Source organism: Salvelinus alpinus, chromosome 38 (genome assembly GCF_045679555.1).
Source record: "Salvelinus alpinus chromosome 38, SLU_Salpinus.1, whole genome shotgun sequence".
NCBI lineage: Eukaryota > Metazoa > Chordata > Actinopteri > Salmoniformes > Salmonidae > Salvelinus > Salvelinus alpinus.
In genome coordinates, this window is record NC_092123.1 from 5,438,587 (window position 1) to 5,454,001 (window position 15,415).

Consider the following 15,415-nt stretch of genomic DNA (forward strand, 5'->3'; position numbering starts at 1 on the left):
CCGATGGTCACTCCAACAGAGCTCCAGAGTTCTTCTGGGGAGATGGGAGAACCTTCCAGAAGGACAACCATCTCTGCAGTATTCCAGCAATCAGGCCGTTATGGCAGAGTGGCCAGACGGAAGCCACTCCTCAGTAAAAGGCACATGAAAGCCTGCTTGGAGTTTGCCAAAAGGCACCTAAAGAAACAAGGTTCTCTGGTCTGATGAAGGCAACATTGAACTCTTTGGCCTGAATGCAATGTGTCACATCTGGAGGAAAAGTAGTGAAGTATGGTGGTGGCAGAATAATGCTGTGGGGATGTTTTTCAGCAGCAGGGACTGGGAACTAGTCAGGATCCAGGGAAAGATGAAGGGAGCAAAGTACAGAGAGATCCTTGATGAAAACCTGCTTCAGAGCTCTCAGGACCTCAGACTCGGGCAAAGGTTCACCTTCCAACAGGACAACGACCCTAAGCACACAGCCAAGACAATGCAGGAGTGGCTTCGGGACAAGTCTCTGAATGTCCTTGAGTGACCCAGCCAGAGCGCGGACTTGAACCCGATCTAACACCTCTGGAGAGACCTGAAAATAGCTGCAATGCCCCCCATCCAAGGATCTGTACAGAATAATAGGGGAAACTTCCCAGATACAGGTTTGCCAATGTTGTAGCGTCATACCCAAGAAGACAGTTTTTGCTCTGTCATTATGTGGTATTGTGTGTAGTTTGATGATAAAAATAAACAATTTAATCAATTTTAGAATACGGCTGTAACGTAACAAAATATTGAAAAAGTCAAGGGGTTTGAATACTTTCTGAATGCACCGTAGGTATTCCTCTTATCTAGGTGGGTGAGGGCAGTATGGAGTGCAATTGAGATTGTGTCATTTATGGATCTGTTGGGGGCGGTATGCAAATTGGAGTGGGTCTAGGGTGTCTGGGATGGTGGAGTTAATCTGTGCCATAACCAGCCTCCCAAAGCACTTCATGATTACAGAAGTGAGTGCTACAGGGCGATAGTTCTTGTGGCATGAAACCTTAGAGTTCTTATGGACATGAATAATGGTGTTCATCTTAAAACATGTGGGGATTACAGTCTGGGACAAGGAGAGGTTGAAAATTATGCCTGCCAGCTGTTCTGCGCATGCTCCGAGAATGCACCCCGGAATACCGTCGGGCCACGTGGCCTTGCAGGTGTTGACCTGATTAAAGACCTTCCTCACGTCTGCCTCGGAGAGCGAGATCACCCAATCCACACGGTCGGTGAGGGCCCTCACACCTGGCACGATCTTGTTGTTGTCAAAGCATGCATAAAATGCGTGGAGTTCGTCTGGTAGAGAGGCATTGTTGGGCAGATCACGGTTGGGTCTTAATTTGCCATCCGTAAAGGACTGTAGTCCCTGCCACGTGTGGCGGGCGTCGGAGCCTGTGTAGTTTGATTTCACCTTATTCCTATATTGTCCTTTTGCTCATTTGATGACTCTGCGGAGGTCATAGCGGGACTTCTTGTACTTATTCATGTCCTCTGCCATAGCCCCAGGGTTGTCTACGATAGTTCTGTGTGCGGTAGCCTTGTCCTTTAGTTTACCGTCAACCTCTGTGTTAATCAAGGGCTTTTGATTGGGGAAGCAGCGAACCCTCACCGTGGGGACAACATCGCCGATACATTTTCTAATGAAGCCAGTGACGGAGTTGGTTAGTGGAGTCTCAAAACATATTCAAATCAGCGCTAGCAAAGCTGTAGCATAATCTCTGATTCTGGTGACCATTTTCAACCGAGCGAGTCACGGGTAACTTCCTGTTTGAGTTTCTGCTTGTTAACAGGAAGCAGGAGTACGGAGTCATGATCTGATTTGCCGAATGGCGGACGTGGGAAGGCCTTGTATGCTGGCTTGTGGGTAGAATAACAGTGGTAGGACTTTATCGTCCCTAGTGGCATTGGAGACATGTTGATGGAAGTTGTGCATCCCGTGTATTAGTGACGTGGAATTAAAATCCCCGGCAACCAGAAAAGCAGCATCTGGATGTAGAGTTTCTTGCTTGTTTATAGCCTTGTACAGTTCGTTAAGTGCCAGCTTGTTATTTTTCTTGTACTGAGGTGGAATGTATAGAACAGTCACGATAACAGCTGAAATCTCTCTCGTGAGGTAAAAGGTTCGGCATTTGACCATCAGGTATTCCAAGACAGGTAAACAGTGGGTCGGCACTTCCACTGCGCTGGAGTTAGCACACCAGTTGGTGTTGATGTAGAGGAAAACCCCTCCCCCCTAGATGTCCCCGACTCCACTGTCTTGTACGCCTAGTGAATGGAGAATCCATCGAGTTGGATAGCCATGGGGGGTATCTTGTACGAGAGCCATGTTTCAGAAAAGCAAAGAATATTGCAGTTTTTAGAGTCCCGTCCGTCCGTCCATTTATGTTGACATATTCATGTTCCGGGAGCCATGTTGAATTGAAGTTACCCATGACTCCCACCTAGGCTAATCAACCGTCCTTATTAGACAAGTTTCAAATTTACTCTATTGGTCAAGTTTTTTTTTTACTTATGCTGGGGTCTCAACCAACTGGGAAGGTGGTATTACCACATACGACTGGGAAACATCCACTTGAACGCCCCTCCAATTCGTAATTACAAGTGGGAAATACGTCTATGATGCCGTGTTCAAAACAACTGGCTACTTGGATCTTGGAACTCGGAAATCTCTGACTTCCTACTTCAGTGCGTTCAAGACAACTGGCAACTAGGGAAAAAACTAGCTCTGACTGGGAACATTTGTTTTGAGTTGTCATCAACGGAATTCCAGTTCCTTAATATTGAGCGGTCAACTCGGAATTCTAAGTCGGAAACTTGGGCATCTTGCTAGAGCTCCGACTTTACAGCCGGAAGATCACTGATATATTTTTTGGAGTTCCCAGTTGTCTTGAAACCACCATCATTCCTGAGCACAGACTTCTCCCACATGCTGACCTCTGACGTCAACTACTAAGAAAATGACCTCAATAACAGCATTTTAGGCAGTTAAATGTACCAGCAAAACATTATTTATTTATTTTTAAATCTATTCATATGGTTTTTGAACACTATCATTTCTTTACAAGCATGATACTGTAGCTGTACTTTTAGTTTATTGTTGATGCAGCTGGTTGGCCATTAGCCAATCAACGTTTCTCAACTAGTTCAAGCACGTGAATAAATCCACCTGGTTTTACAAATAATTACCATCTCCAGTTGGTTATGAATGCAACATTATTGGCGCTTTTTTGCTCTGGCAATTCTGACATTTTGCAGTGATTTCTGTCCAATGTGTCACAAAAATGCACTGGTGAGGGAAAAGTATGGCTTGATTGAACCATTTTTGGCTGCAAATGTGCAGCGATTGGTTAAAATCGTGAGCCCTCTTTTTGAAATGCGGTGATCAGACAGTAATATTGAAGTGATTTGACTGTTATTGGGCAGTTTTCCATTGAAAAAATTCCTACCTGTGTAAGTGGGCGTTCCCTCTTTTGTATGAGCATTCCAGAGATTGGGCGTTCCTCTGTCCAGGCGTTGCTGACGCATACCAGATCTTAAAACGCCTGGATAGTTCATTATCAGCTAAGAGCTAACCACATATGTTACAGCAATCTGTTAGTCGATGACACAGTCTATGACGTCGCGCGAGAGGGAACACCCACTTACAGACAAGAACCTTGATTTTAAATGGTAAACAGCCATATTAAACATATTTTTTAATCCACCATCTTTGGTATATACAACTCATTTGTCCAATTTATGTTAATTCCTGATGTAGTCACTCCCTGAAATGTGTTGGGGGGAATTCCATTGCTGAATATCATTTCATCTTAAATTTACTGCTTTGTTCATTCACCTTGTTTTGAAAGTAACATAGCGAAAGCACTTTCTAGACTTAAGACACTTACTGTAACATTAAAATAGTCCTTTCAGGCCATAACCATCGAGACACATTTATAGAAATATCTGTCTGCCTTTATTGGAATGTGGGTAGGCGTTGAAATCCACAGATTTGGTACATGGTGAAATACACGAGATCCTCGACAGCAATGATGGTCTAACAGTCATTTCAATTTAACGGATAATAAATGTAACTTTTTTGGTGAAGATACTGTATGATTCAGGGATTCATGGATTATTCCAAACCAATCCACGATGCGACCACACAAAACAAAAAAACTGGGGATGGTAAGACTACGTTATAGTTTGAGAGAATACAACCACTGTCAATATTACATGGGTTGTTATGGGTTCTTGTCCCCACCAAAATTATTCTTTATATATATATATATATAAACTCAATAATAGGAAATATAAACAAGCTATACCCTTGAACACATAGAGAAGTGCATCTGAAAAAAAAGAGCTATTGACTAAATATAATCCAACTGTACGTAATTGCTGTATGTGTGGATACCATAATAATAACATACATCGGGGCACATACTTAATCATACATGAATTGACTTTATTATGTTCTTGCACATTATTTTGTGTCCACACAATTGCTCTGAAAATGCTTTTGGCTTTAAGAAACCATTTCCTTCTCTTTTACATAGATATTCACCCCCGTTTGTCAGCCTGATAGTTTGGTCTGCAGTTGATAAATGAGTCATTCTCCATAGGAATAGAATCTAGTCATTCTATTTCTATGTCATTCTCTTCCTGTATTTTGTCTGTAACCGCAGCCCTGGAAATAGGCTAGATTAAGCAGCGACCGTAGTGCAGTAATGCCACTCTGCCTCTGTCCGTCCACTCCATTCTGCTCCAACTGCAAGCTCCAGTGATAACTGAGGGAAGTCCTTTTTAAGACATGACCCCGAAGACAGGGTTATGGCGGCAGATGCTCGGTCCGATCTCCTCATAGTCTTTTTTGGTGTGGCACACTTGGTAAAATTCCGGCTGAGGAAAGAGTAGACATGACCGTTATTATTTGTTGGTGTACACTTTTCCTTTCAAGTTTCCAATTGTATATTCTAACCAAGGCTAACAAAACCTCCAAGTGTCTGTCTTGAGCTTTTACATCAGTAGAATATATATTTCTGATAGTAACATGAGTTTACAGACAAAGACCCCTCTAAGTTTTAGAACTCACAGTTGATGCCAACATGGACCCGCCAAACCAAACAGCGTATCTCTGCATGTGGTGAGTGATGACTTGCACGTCGATGGGTTTGGGCTGGCAAAAGAACATGAAACATAGGTCATTATTGAGCCAATAACACCGATGACTATGCTGGAAATGCAAAATATGACATCATTTTGAACATTTTAGGAGCCATAAAGCTATAGCATCCCTATAAGAGTACTTCAGCTGACTAGGTCAAATGTAAATCGGTTCTCACCTTCAACTTGCCACCGCTCAGTTCCTCACTGAGTTTCAGTCTGCCGTCCACTGTCCTTTTCAGGTCCCTCTGCAGACGACGGCCAAAATCTCTGAACATAGTGGAGCCTCCAGAGAGCACGATGTTCTGCATAGCAACAGACAAGGTAAATATACACGTGGAACCTTGACATACTCCTGAATAGATCATTTAGAAAGTAAAACCCATTTCATCCTCATAACTTCTGGATGGAGACAAGTCTCAGTATCTGGCATACGTTTATCATTTCAATAAATCATGAGGGCTGCTTTTATATTGTCAAACACAATGTTCTTGTCGCCTGTCATGTGAATGAAATAAAACAAAACTTGAACTCCCCAGACGTACCTTATAGAGGGGACGTCTGACGTCAATAGGACAGTTCTGAATGACCTCATCAACAACCTCGGAGATGGGCTGGGTGAAGTCAGGGTTGGCAAACTGGGGGAGGAGAAAACACACACAGTACAACCAATGTTATTAACAGAAATGTCATTTTTTTTTTTTTTTTTTTTTAAACAACTAATTGACCAATGTCAGTTCAGTTTTCTCCTGGGAGCTCAATGCTGCACATCGCACAGTTTCTCTAGAGATAAAGCAGATCTAGCCTGAACTGGGCAATGTCGTAGGGAGTTGTAGTTGTAGGGAGTTGTAGTTTCCAACAGGCCAAGATTCCACATAGGTTAGCGCATAAAAACATGGTAATTAACTACAATGACCATAATCCATTGTGCATCTACTTGTCCAGTCTGTTCAGTAGCAGGCATAACATAAACTGAGAAGAATGCATGGTCGTGAGGTGATATAGAGAGAGAAGGCTCACTAACGCCACAAGAGCGTTAGTGAGGTCTGGCACTGATGTTGGGCCTGGCATGCAGTCGGCGTTCCAATTCATCCCAATAGTGTTCGATGGGGTTGACATCAAGGCTCTGTGCAGGCCAGTCAAGTTCTTCCACACCGATCTCGAAAAAACATTTCTGTATGCACCTTCCTTTGTGCACGGGGCTATTGTCATGCTGAAAACAGGAACGGGCCTTCCCCAAACTGTTGCCACGTTCTCCTGGCATCCGCCAAACCCAGTTTAGTTTGTCGGACTGCCAGATGGTGAAGTGTGATTCATCACTCCAGAGAACTAATTTTCCCTGCTCCAGAGTCCAATGGTGGCGAGCTATACACTACTCCAGCCGACGCTTGGCATTGCACATGGTGATCTTAGGCTTGTGTGCGGCTGCTCGGCCATCAAAACCCATTTCATGATGCTCCCGACAAAACAGTTATTGTGCTGACATTGCTTCCAAAGGCAATTTGGAACTCGGTAGTGGGTGTTGCAACCAAGGACAGACGATTTTTACACGCTTCAGCACTTGGCGGTCCCGTTCTGTGAGCTTGTGTGGCCTACCACTTCACGGCTGAGCCGTTGTTGCTCTTAGATGTTTCCACTTCTCAATAACAGCACTTACAGTTGACCGGCACAGCTCTAGCAGGGCAGACATTTGACGAACTGACTTGTTGGGAAAGTGGCATCCTATGACGGTGCCATGTTGAAAGTCTCTGAGCTCTGCAGTAAGGCCATTCTACTGCCAATGTTTGTCTATGGAGATTACATGGCGGTGTGCTCAATTTTATATACCTGTCACCAACGGGTGTGGCTGAAATAGCCGAATCCACTCATTTGAAGGGCTGTCCACATACTTTTGTATATATAGTATATCTCTACCTGAATATACATGATCTAAGTGATTGATAGTTGGTATTCAGCAGTCATTAAAATATGCCTTATTTACTTTAAAGAACTACAAAATAGTGATTTTGTTAGACAGCATAAGCAGCAGCTCTAAAGAGATGATGACTTGGAATGAAATAATAAAATCATCAAATAAATCAAATGTAATATACACAACAACTGAAATATTTTATTAAAGTAAAGTAATGTGAATAAATGATGGTTATAGGTGATAAGCAGTAATGGGCGGTCACTACCATCATGAGACTTTTATTAATTGTTTTATTCTGTGTTGTTACAGTATTCAACCCACATACTGCACAATGCATTTAATGTTTAAAAATGATTTTCGAAACCGAAATCCGTAATTATGTTTTAATAATCAAACCAAAAAGCACTCAGCACTAGATACATTACATAATATAAGCACAACAATATATATTGAAAATCAATGGGATCATACCTCTGGGTGGAAGAAGATCTCGGGGCCGAGGAAGCGCTCATAGCCCACGTCGATGGTGAACTCCTTCTTGCTGATGGAGTTGATGCCCGTGTACTGCTTGATCCACTTGGAGCCGTCCGTATCGTACTTGTTGAACTCTTTCACCAGGTCAGGGCAGACATAACTGAACCTTTCCTGGAACACAATATGGAATCGTTATCAATTGTAAGTCATAACCAAGTGTACATAAGACACTGGGTAGATGCCAAAGAGTTAACAAGAAGGAGTCATGATCTGTGACTGTACATCTCTAGTCAATGGTGCAGCAATACTGACCTCTGCTGTTGAACCTGAGAAATGCTCACGAATAATACATGTATTAATTCCTTCGCTTTGTGTAGGGAACAAAAAGTTAGAAATGTCTAGGTACCTTGACGGCTTTGGCTGTTTCCAATGACTGCTCTGGTGGGATGCCCACCTCCCGCTCTCTCAGCAGCTGCTGGGTGAAGTAGGTGATGTCTCGACCAGCGATGGGGATGTGCTTTATACAGCTACCGATTACATAGCCTTCCGCCTGGTAGAAAACACAACACCAATCGACCACACAATCCATTATCGCTCATACAGGAATGTAATATGTTACCATGTATGTGTTAGCAATAGTATATACAGTTGAAGTCTGAGGTTTACATACACTTAGGTTGGAATCATTAAAACTAGATTTTCAACCACTACACACATTTCTGGTTAACAAACTATAGTTTTGAACAAGTCGGTTAGGACATCTACTTTGTGCATGACACAAGTAATTTTTCCAACAATTGTTTACAGACAGATTATTTCACTGTATCACAATTCCATTGGGTCAGAAGTTTACATACACTATGTTGACTGTGCCTTTATAAAGCTTGGAAGATTCCAGAAAATTATGTCATGGCTTTGGAAGCTTCTGATAGGCTAATTGACATAATTTGAGTCAATTGGAGGTGTACCTGTGGATATATTTCAAGGCCTACCTTCAAACTCAGTGCCTCTTAGCTTGACATCATGGGAAAATCAAAAGATATCAGCCAAGACCTCAAGAAAGAAAATTCTGGTTCGTCCTTGGGAGCCATTTCCAAACGCCTGAAGGTACCACGTTCATCTGTACAAACAATAGTACGCAAGTATAAACACCATGGGACCACGCAGCCGTAATACCACTCAGGAAGGAGACGCGTTCTGTCTCCTAGAGATGAATATACTTTGGGGCGAAAAGTGCAAATCAATCTCAGAACAACAGCAAAGGACCTTGTGAAGATGCTGGAGGAAACAGGTACAAAAGTATCTATATCCACAGTAAAACGAGTCCTATATCAACATAACCTGAAAGGCCGCTCAGCAAGGAAGAAGCCACTGCTCCAAAACCGCCATAAAAAAAGCCAGACTACGGTTTGCAACTGCACATGGGGACAAAGATCGTACTTTTTGGAGAAATGTCCCCTGGTCTGATGAAACAAAAATAGAACTGTTTGGCCATAATGACCATCGTTATGTTTGGAGGAAAAAGGGGGAGGCTTGCATGCCTGAAGAACACCATCCCAACCGTGAAGCACGGGGGTGACAGCATCATGTTGTGAGGGTGCTTTGCTGCAGGAGGGAAGGGTGCACTTCTCACAAAATAGAAGGCATCATGAAGCAGGAAAATTATGTGTATATATTGACGCAACATCTCAAGACATCAGTCTGGAAGTTAAAGCTTGGTTGCAAATGGGTCTTCCAAATGGACAATGACCCCAAGCATACTTCCAAAGTTGTGGCAAAATGGCTTAATGACAACAAAGTCAAGGTATTGGAGTGGCCATCACAAAGCCCTGACCTCATTCCTATAGAAAATTTGTGAGCAAAACTGAAAAAGCGTAGACGAGCAAGGAGGCCTACACACCCGACTCAGTTACACCAGCTCTGTCAGGAGGAATGGGCCAAAATTCACCCAACTTATTGTGGGAAGCTTGTGGAAGGCTACCCGAAACATTTGACCCAAGTTAAACAATTTAAAGGCAATGCTACCAAATACTAATTGAGTGTATGTAAACTTCTGACCACTGGGAATGTGATGAAAGAAATAAAAGCTGAAATAAATCATTCTCTCTACTATTATTCTGACATTTCACGTTCTTAAAATAAAGTGGTGATCCTCACTGGGGCGGCAGGGTAGCCTAGTGGTTAGAGCGTTAGACTGGTAACAGAAATGTTGCAAGATCGAATCCCCGAGCTGACTAGGTAAAAATCTGTCATTCTGCCCCTGAACAAGGCAGTTAACCCACTGTTCCTAGGCCGTCGTTGAAAATAAGAATTTGTTCTTAACTGACTTGCCTAGTTAAATAAAGATTTAAAAAAGTGTAAATCACTGACCTAAGACAGGGAATTTTTATGAGGATTAAATGTCAGGAATTGTGAAAAACTGAGTTTAAATGTATTTCATTTCACTTAAGGTGTATGTAAACTTCCGTCTTCAACTGTAGGTCGAATACATCCGAGTAGTGTTCAGTAGGGCACACCGTTCCAAACTTTTGCAACAGATTAAGAAAATGTGTTCTTGTTGGACAAGTTCAGGAAGTTCCTCCCCATTTCATTTTGCTTCAAAACATTTGCTACCTACTAAACATGACCCAGTTCTAGTAAAGACTACATGGAATGATGATCGAAGGCATGTACCCACCACTGGGATGACGTGGGTGACCCCATCACCGCTATCAATCACCGTCCCCGTCAGTGTCCTCTCGCCCACTTGTCTGGAGGTCCATGAGGCTGCCAGCGCCAGGACCGCCTGAGAAGGGAAACACAGACCCTGTCACTTTCCACTAATGATTACAACATGTATTCAAAGAGTCTCAGATCAGGAGTGTTAATCTAGGATCAGTTTAGCCTTTTAGATCACAATCAATAAGATTACATATAGTCACTGGGGAGATCTGATCCTAGATCAGCACTCCTACTCCTGTTTTGAAAAGGGTCCCAGAACTGAGATCCACCCCGAGGTTTCACGGACACCTCATGGACACCCTAATTTCCTCTGTGAGGTGTATTGAGAGTTGTGATAATGCATTCGAAATCAAGTTTGACTTGACCCTTGAACATGGAGAGGTGCAGGGAAGAGATTATATAGAACCAACATAAAACGTAGAGAGGATTTACCTGTACAGCGATGTAAAGACCTGGAACGTTGAAGGACTCAAACATAATCTCTGCTGTGTACTCTCTGTTTTCAGGTGTATTCAGAGGAGGCTCTGTCTGTGGAGAAGAAAAGTACAAATCCCCTAAATTCCTGCTACTAGGTCGTATAATTTCCACACTAATGTGCATGTTATGAACGTACCAAGAGGAAGTAGTGGTCCTCGGGCTCTGCCCTCAGATACTTGAAGATGACCTGTTCCATGAACCTCTCCATGAGATCCCAGTCTTCCACGATCCCATGACGAATGGGCCACTAACAAGGGGAACAACCACACAGACAACAGTATTTTTCCATTAGGCTACTCAGTTCTAACAGGCATTCAGCATGACTTTACAATTAAACTTTAAAAGGGGCAATCTACAGTTGAAACAATAACAAAGCGAACTCTCCGACACAGTTTCGGTAAAAATCTGACTAATGGGGGTGAAGAAATGTAACCACTCTAAAATGCATGGATAGAGATATGGTTGCAAGGACTGACCATCCAACATAGTTTCATCATGTTTTGTTTACAAACATTGGAGTAAAACAAGATTATATTTCAGTTCTGATGGGATATGCCAGTTGAACCAAGCTTATGAGGAAGTTAAAAATTCATTATGTTAATTACTTTAGAATATAAATCCAAAAATGTATGTAGAGCCTGCAGATTACCCTTTAAGTAGACCTCCCATCACTGGAAAATGCAATGTACCTTTGTTGCATAATTTGGTTTGTCTATTGCCTCGTCACCGATGTAAAAGTCCAGATCGTCCACCCCCTTCGTCATCCTGCGCTGGGCTTGGTCTCCAACCTTGGCCGACTCCTTGATGGCAATACCTGAAGTTTAGGAAGATTCAACGCCATTAATCCTTAGTACCAGCCTACATATGGTTAGGACATTGTTGATTGAAACATCATGACTTGAGGGTGCTGATAGTCAACGTTACGCAGGTGAGCTGATTAAATCAAGCGTAGGGAAAGCAGACTGCTGATGCTAAACACAAGAGAGGTAACTCAATGAGCGGCAGGCCTATTACTACCATTTGTCTTGTAAAATCAGTACACAAATAGCCACATTTTTATTAAAGCGATACTGAACGCACTGATTCTAAATGGGTTTTACGGTTGCTCATTACAAAAAACAAGATTTCAGTCATGGGGGGTGTGGTTCGATGTGGCGGTTACGGATGTTTGTCCCCCATGAGACACCATAGGAAAAAAGCCATGAATCACTTTCTCAAAATAGTCAGAATGAATTCAATTAAATTCAAATCAATTCAAATGGCTTTATTGGCATGGGAAACATATGTTTACATTGCCAAAGCAAGTGAAATAGATAAATAAACAATTAAAAATGAACAGTGAACATTACACACCAAAGTTTCAAAGGAATAGAGACATTTCAAATGTCATAATATGGCTATGTACAGTGTTACAACATTGTGAAAATAGTTCCAAGTACAAAGGGGAAAATAAACATATATGGGTTGCATTTACAATGGTTGTTCTTCAGTGGTTGCCCTTTTCTTGTGGCAACGGGTCACAAAACTTGCTGCTGTGATTACACCCCTTTGTCTGAATTTACGTTTTTTACGCATCAGCTAAGCTTCTGGGAGAGCGCGACCGTTCTCTTTTGATTTGAAAATACATTAGACACAGGACCTTCTAATCAGCAGGTTTTGCATGGATGGAGTTACGGCTTGCCTGGTGACATCACGAGACGGTAAATAAGTTAGACCAATAACAAAAGAGAGTTCCAAACCACTTTGCCAATAACAGCTAGTTTTCAGTTGTTCCAACCCTACTCAGACTACACCCAAACAGTCCTAACAAAATTATTGCTTGAGAATTATAATATTTTGCTTAAAAGCCATTTTTGTTTCTTTTTGACTATATGAATGGAAAACTATTACAGTAAGGTACTTAATTGTACCCAGAAATGATTTGATGTTGACATAAAAACAGCTGCATTGGGCCTTTAACTTCCTGCATAATGTGACTTCACTGTCAAAGTTGATCACATAGGTTTCCCGGGCCCACACGTACGTACAATGTATGCACGCATGACTAAGTCTATTTTGATAAAAGTGTCTGCTAAATGGCATACATTATATATTATTATAATGTCGGACGATGAACATTGTTCCCTCAACTACTTCCTTGTAGCCTCTAAATGTGTAGGCCTACTTGTCATCCATCCAGGCATCTAAACGTGCACATGTCATCTATCTACTGGCTACTTCAAGTCCACAGGCAGGTGGCCTTGGCAAGTTTGTCCGTTATTCTAGTCAGCAGGGGCTGACCATATCACCATATCACTGAATATAGGCTAGACTAGCTTCCTTTCAAGCTGTGTCTGTACAGTTTCAAGTACTGAAAACAAGTGAATAGGCTACGATTATTGAAAATAGACAAATGGTTTGGATTTATCACTGAATAACTAGTCTATGGTGCCTCTAACAAGCTAGCATTGCCATTTAGGGTCCACTGGATGACTCAATGCTAGAGGAAGGCGGCCAACTCAAACTTTGTGGTTTTACATTTTTGTTGAATTAGGCGTGTTCGCTTACTTCCATTCCAGCACTCCAATCAGATAAGAAAAACAGGAAGGACCGATACCCAAATGCTTTCAGCAGATTCATTTAACTAATGACCATACAGTATGTCCGCCTTATGAGTTAGGCTCCTTTAGTCCATTATTTGGCTTATAGACCAAGCTCTGGAAGCCAAAACAACCAAATACTCCATCTAAATTGTGGTATGGTTCTAAAAACATAAATCCCTTTCATATCACATCAAAATAATCACAAATGCAAGATTCACACTTCCTGTACACTGTTTGAACACAGCTGCAGCTGACCGTATTTCTCAGTGACAACACGTGTGGCGTCCGTCTTCCGTTTACACACAGGTGTTCGGAGAAGCAGATAGCTATTTAGCACAGGTAGCCCACTCTTTATTCTATCTGTTTTCCATAAACAAGCGCTGTAACATGGAAATATGGCCGTGTGGGAACCCTAACCCTATTTTCTTTCATTATTATTTCTGGCTGATATAAAAGATAAAGGTCCTTATGCTGCCAAAACCGTACTGCAAGCGATGCGTGTTAATGTTCAGACCGAGCTTCGCGGTTCTTAACAAAACTGCTCAGTACAGAAGACACCTTCGTCCAATGACTTGTGTAATGGAAAGGATCTTATAGTCATGATCAAGGGCTACATATGAATGGACATGGTACATTATCATTAGAAGACTGTATGACAGCGTTTCCCAAACTCGGTCCTCGGGACACCAAGGGGTGGTTTTTGCCCTAACACTACACAGCTGATTCAAATGATCAAAGCTTGATGATCTGAATCAGCTGTGTAGTGTTAGGGCAAAAACCAAAACGTGCACCCCTTGGGGTCTCGAGGACCGAGTTTGGGAACCGCTGCTGTATGATACAGAAATACTTACATGAAGGAACAATAAACTGTGGCTCTGTGTTTCCAGCATATCCAATCTTTGTGTACCTACAACAAATGCATTGCATGAGAAAGTTCAGTGGGTTATATAGATCATAATGGTGTAATCATTATAGCTCATGATGCATGATCATGGGGAGGGGGGGGGGGTACTTCTGGGGTACTCAATGCGAGCAGAGCAACATTCAGTTGGTGGTACAGTAACCGAAAAAGGTTGCAAACCACTAATCTTTTTTTTTTTTTATCACCTTTATTTAACCAGGTAGGCTAGTTGAGAACAAGTTCTCATTTGCAACTGCGACCTGGCCAAGATAAAGCATAGCAATTCGACACATACAACAACACAGAGTTACACATGGAATAAACAAAACATACAGTCAATAATACAGTAGAAAAATAAGTCTATATACAATGTGAGCAAATGAGGTGAGATAAGGGTGGCATGACTGTCTGTGGACTAGGCCAGTTATACGCTTCCACAAATTGAAACATACATGTTACGTAGACTACAGTAACAGATTAAAGTCAATGCATACTGCTAATGTAACTTTAACGAGTGGGGGACACTGATGGAAAATAGCTACTAGCAAGTTATCTTCTTGAACCTAAAATGGTTAACTAGCTTAGTTTGCTGGCTGGATTAAACGAAATGAAGCAAATAAAGGTTGTTGCTGACCAGCTAGCTATCTTGATTTGTTTACTTTGCACGCCCAACGTGTATGCCATGTCTGGGTGTATCTAGCTAAAGCCAATGAATTAGTTAGCTAGCTATTAGCATTAGCACTTGCTACTTACCCTGTGCCACAGTCAACTACACAAGCCGGTAGACGTCCAGCCATGTTTCCTTAAATATCTACTGCAGATTGCAATGGTGAATTGCTGCTATATTCCAAATGAGTCTTATAAAAAGGAAAGTCGTTTGTTTTGGGTAGAGGGATAATCATTTATTTAGCTAGCTAGTTTAGAGGCGGAACCCTGAACCCGCAGAGTGAAGTTACTTCCGCAATCACCTGATGCGGAAGTTGAAAGCGGCTGACGCGACACTGATCATAACGTTTGTTAAAACATTTCTAATATCGCACCTTATCAGAGGGGTAAGTAAATGTACACTTTCTAATTGCATGTAAAACATATTAAACAATTATTCTCTATAATGTACCGTTAGTTTTTATAGTAGCAGCAGAACAATTGTTCAGTCAATTCACGGACAGGATTTTGTGACTACTGATGTAG

The 15,415-nt window shown here is 42.0% G+C and overlaps 1 protein-coding gene across 1 annotated transcript; it reads right to left on the minus strand.

Moving 5' to 3' along the window:
- Window positions 1-4,438: 4,438 nt before the first annotated feature.
- On the minus strand, window positions 4,439-15,200 carry LOC139566216 (actin-related protein 3). Its single transcript, XM_071387258.1, has 12 exons — window positions 14,978-15,200; window positions 14,175-14,230; window positions 11,431-11,555; window positions 10,878-10,988; window positions 10,697-10,792; window positions 10,221-10,328; window positions 7,950-8,093; window positions 7,541-7,714; window positions 5,703-5,795; window positions 5,337-5,462; window positions 5,087-5,170; window positions 4,439-4,893 (listed from the first exon to the last, which is right to left on the minus strand). Exons 1-12 carry the CDS (start codon window positions 15,019-15,021, stop codon window positions 4,798-4,800), a joined length of 1,257 nt encoding a protein of 418 aa, XP_071243359.1. The 5' UTR covers window positions 15,022-15,200; the 3' UTR covers window positions 4,439-4,797.
- Window positions 15,201-15,415: the final 215 nt, after the last annotated feature.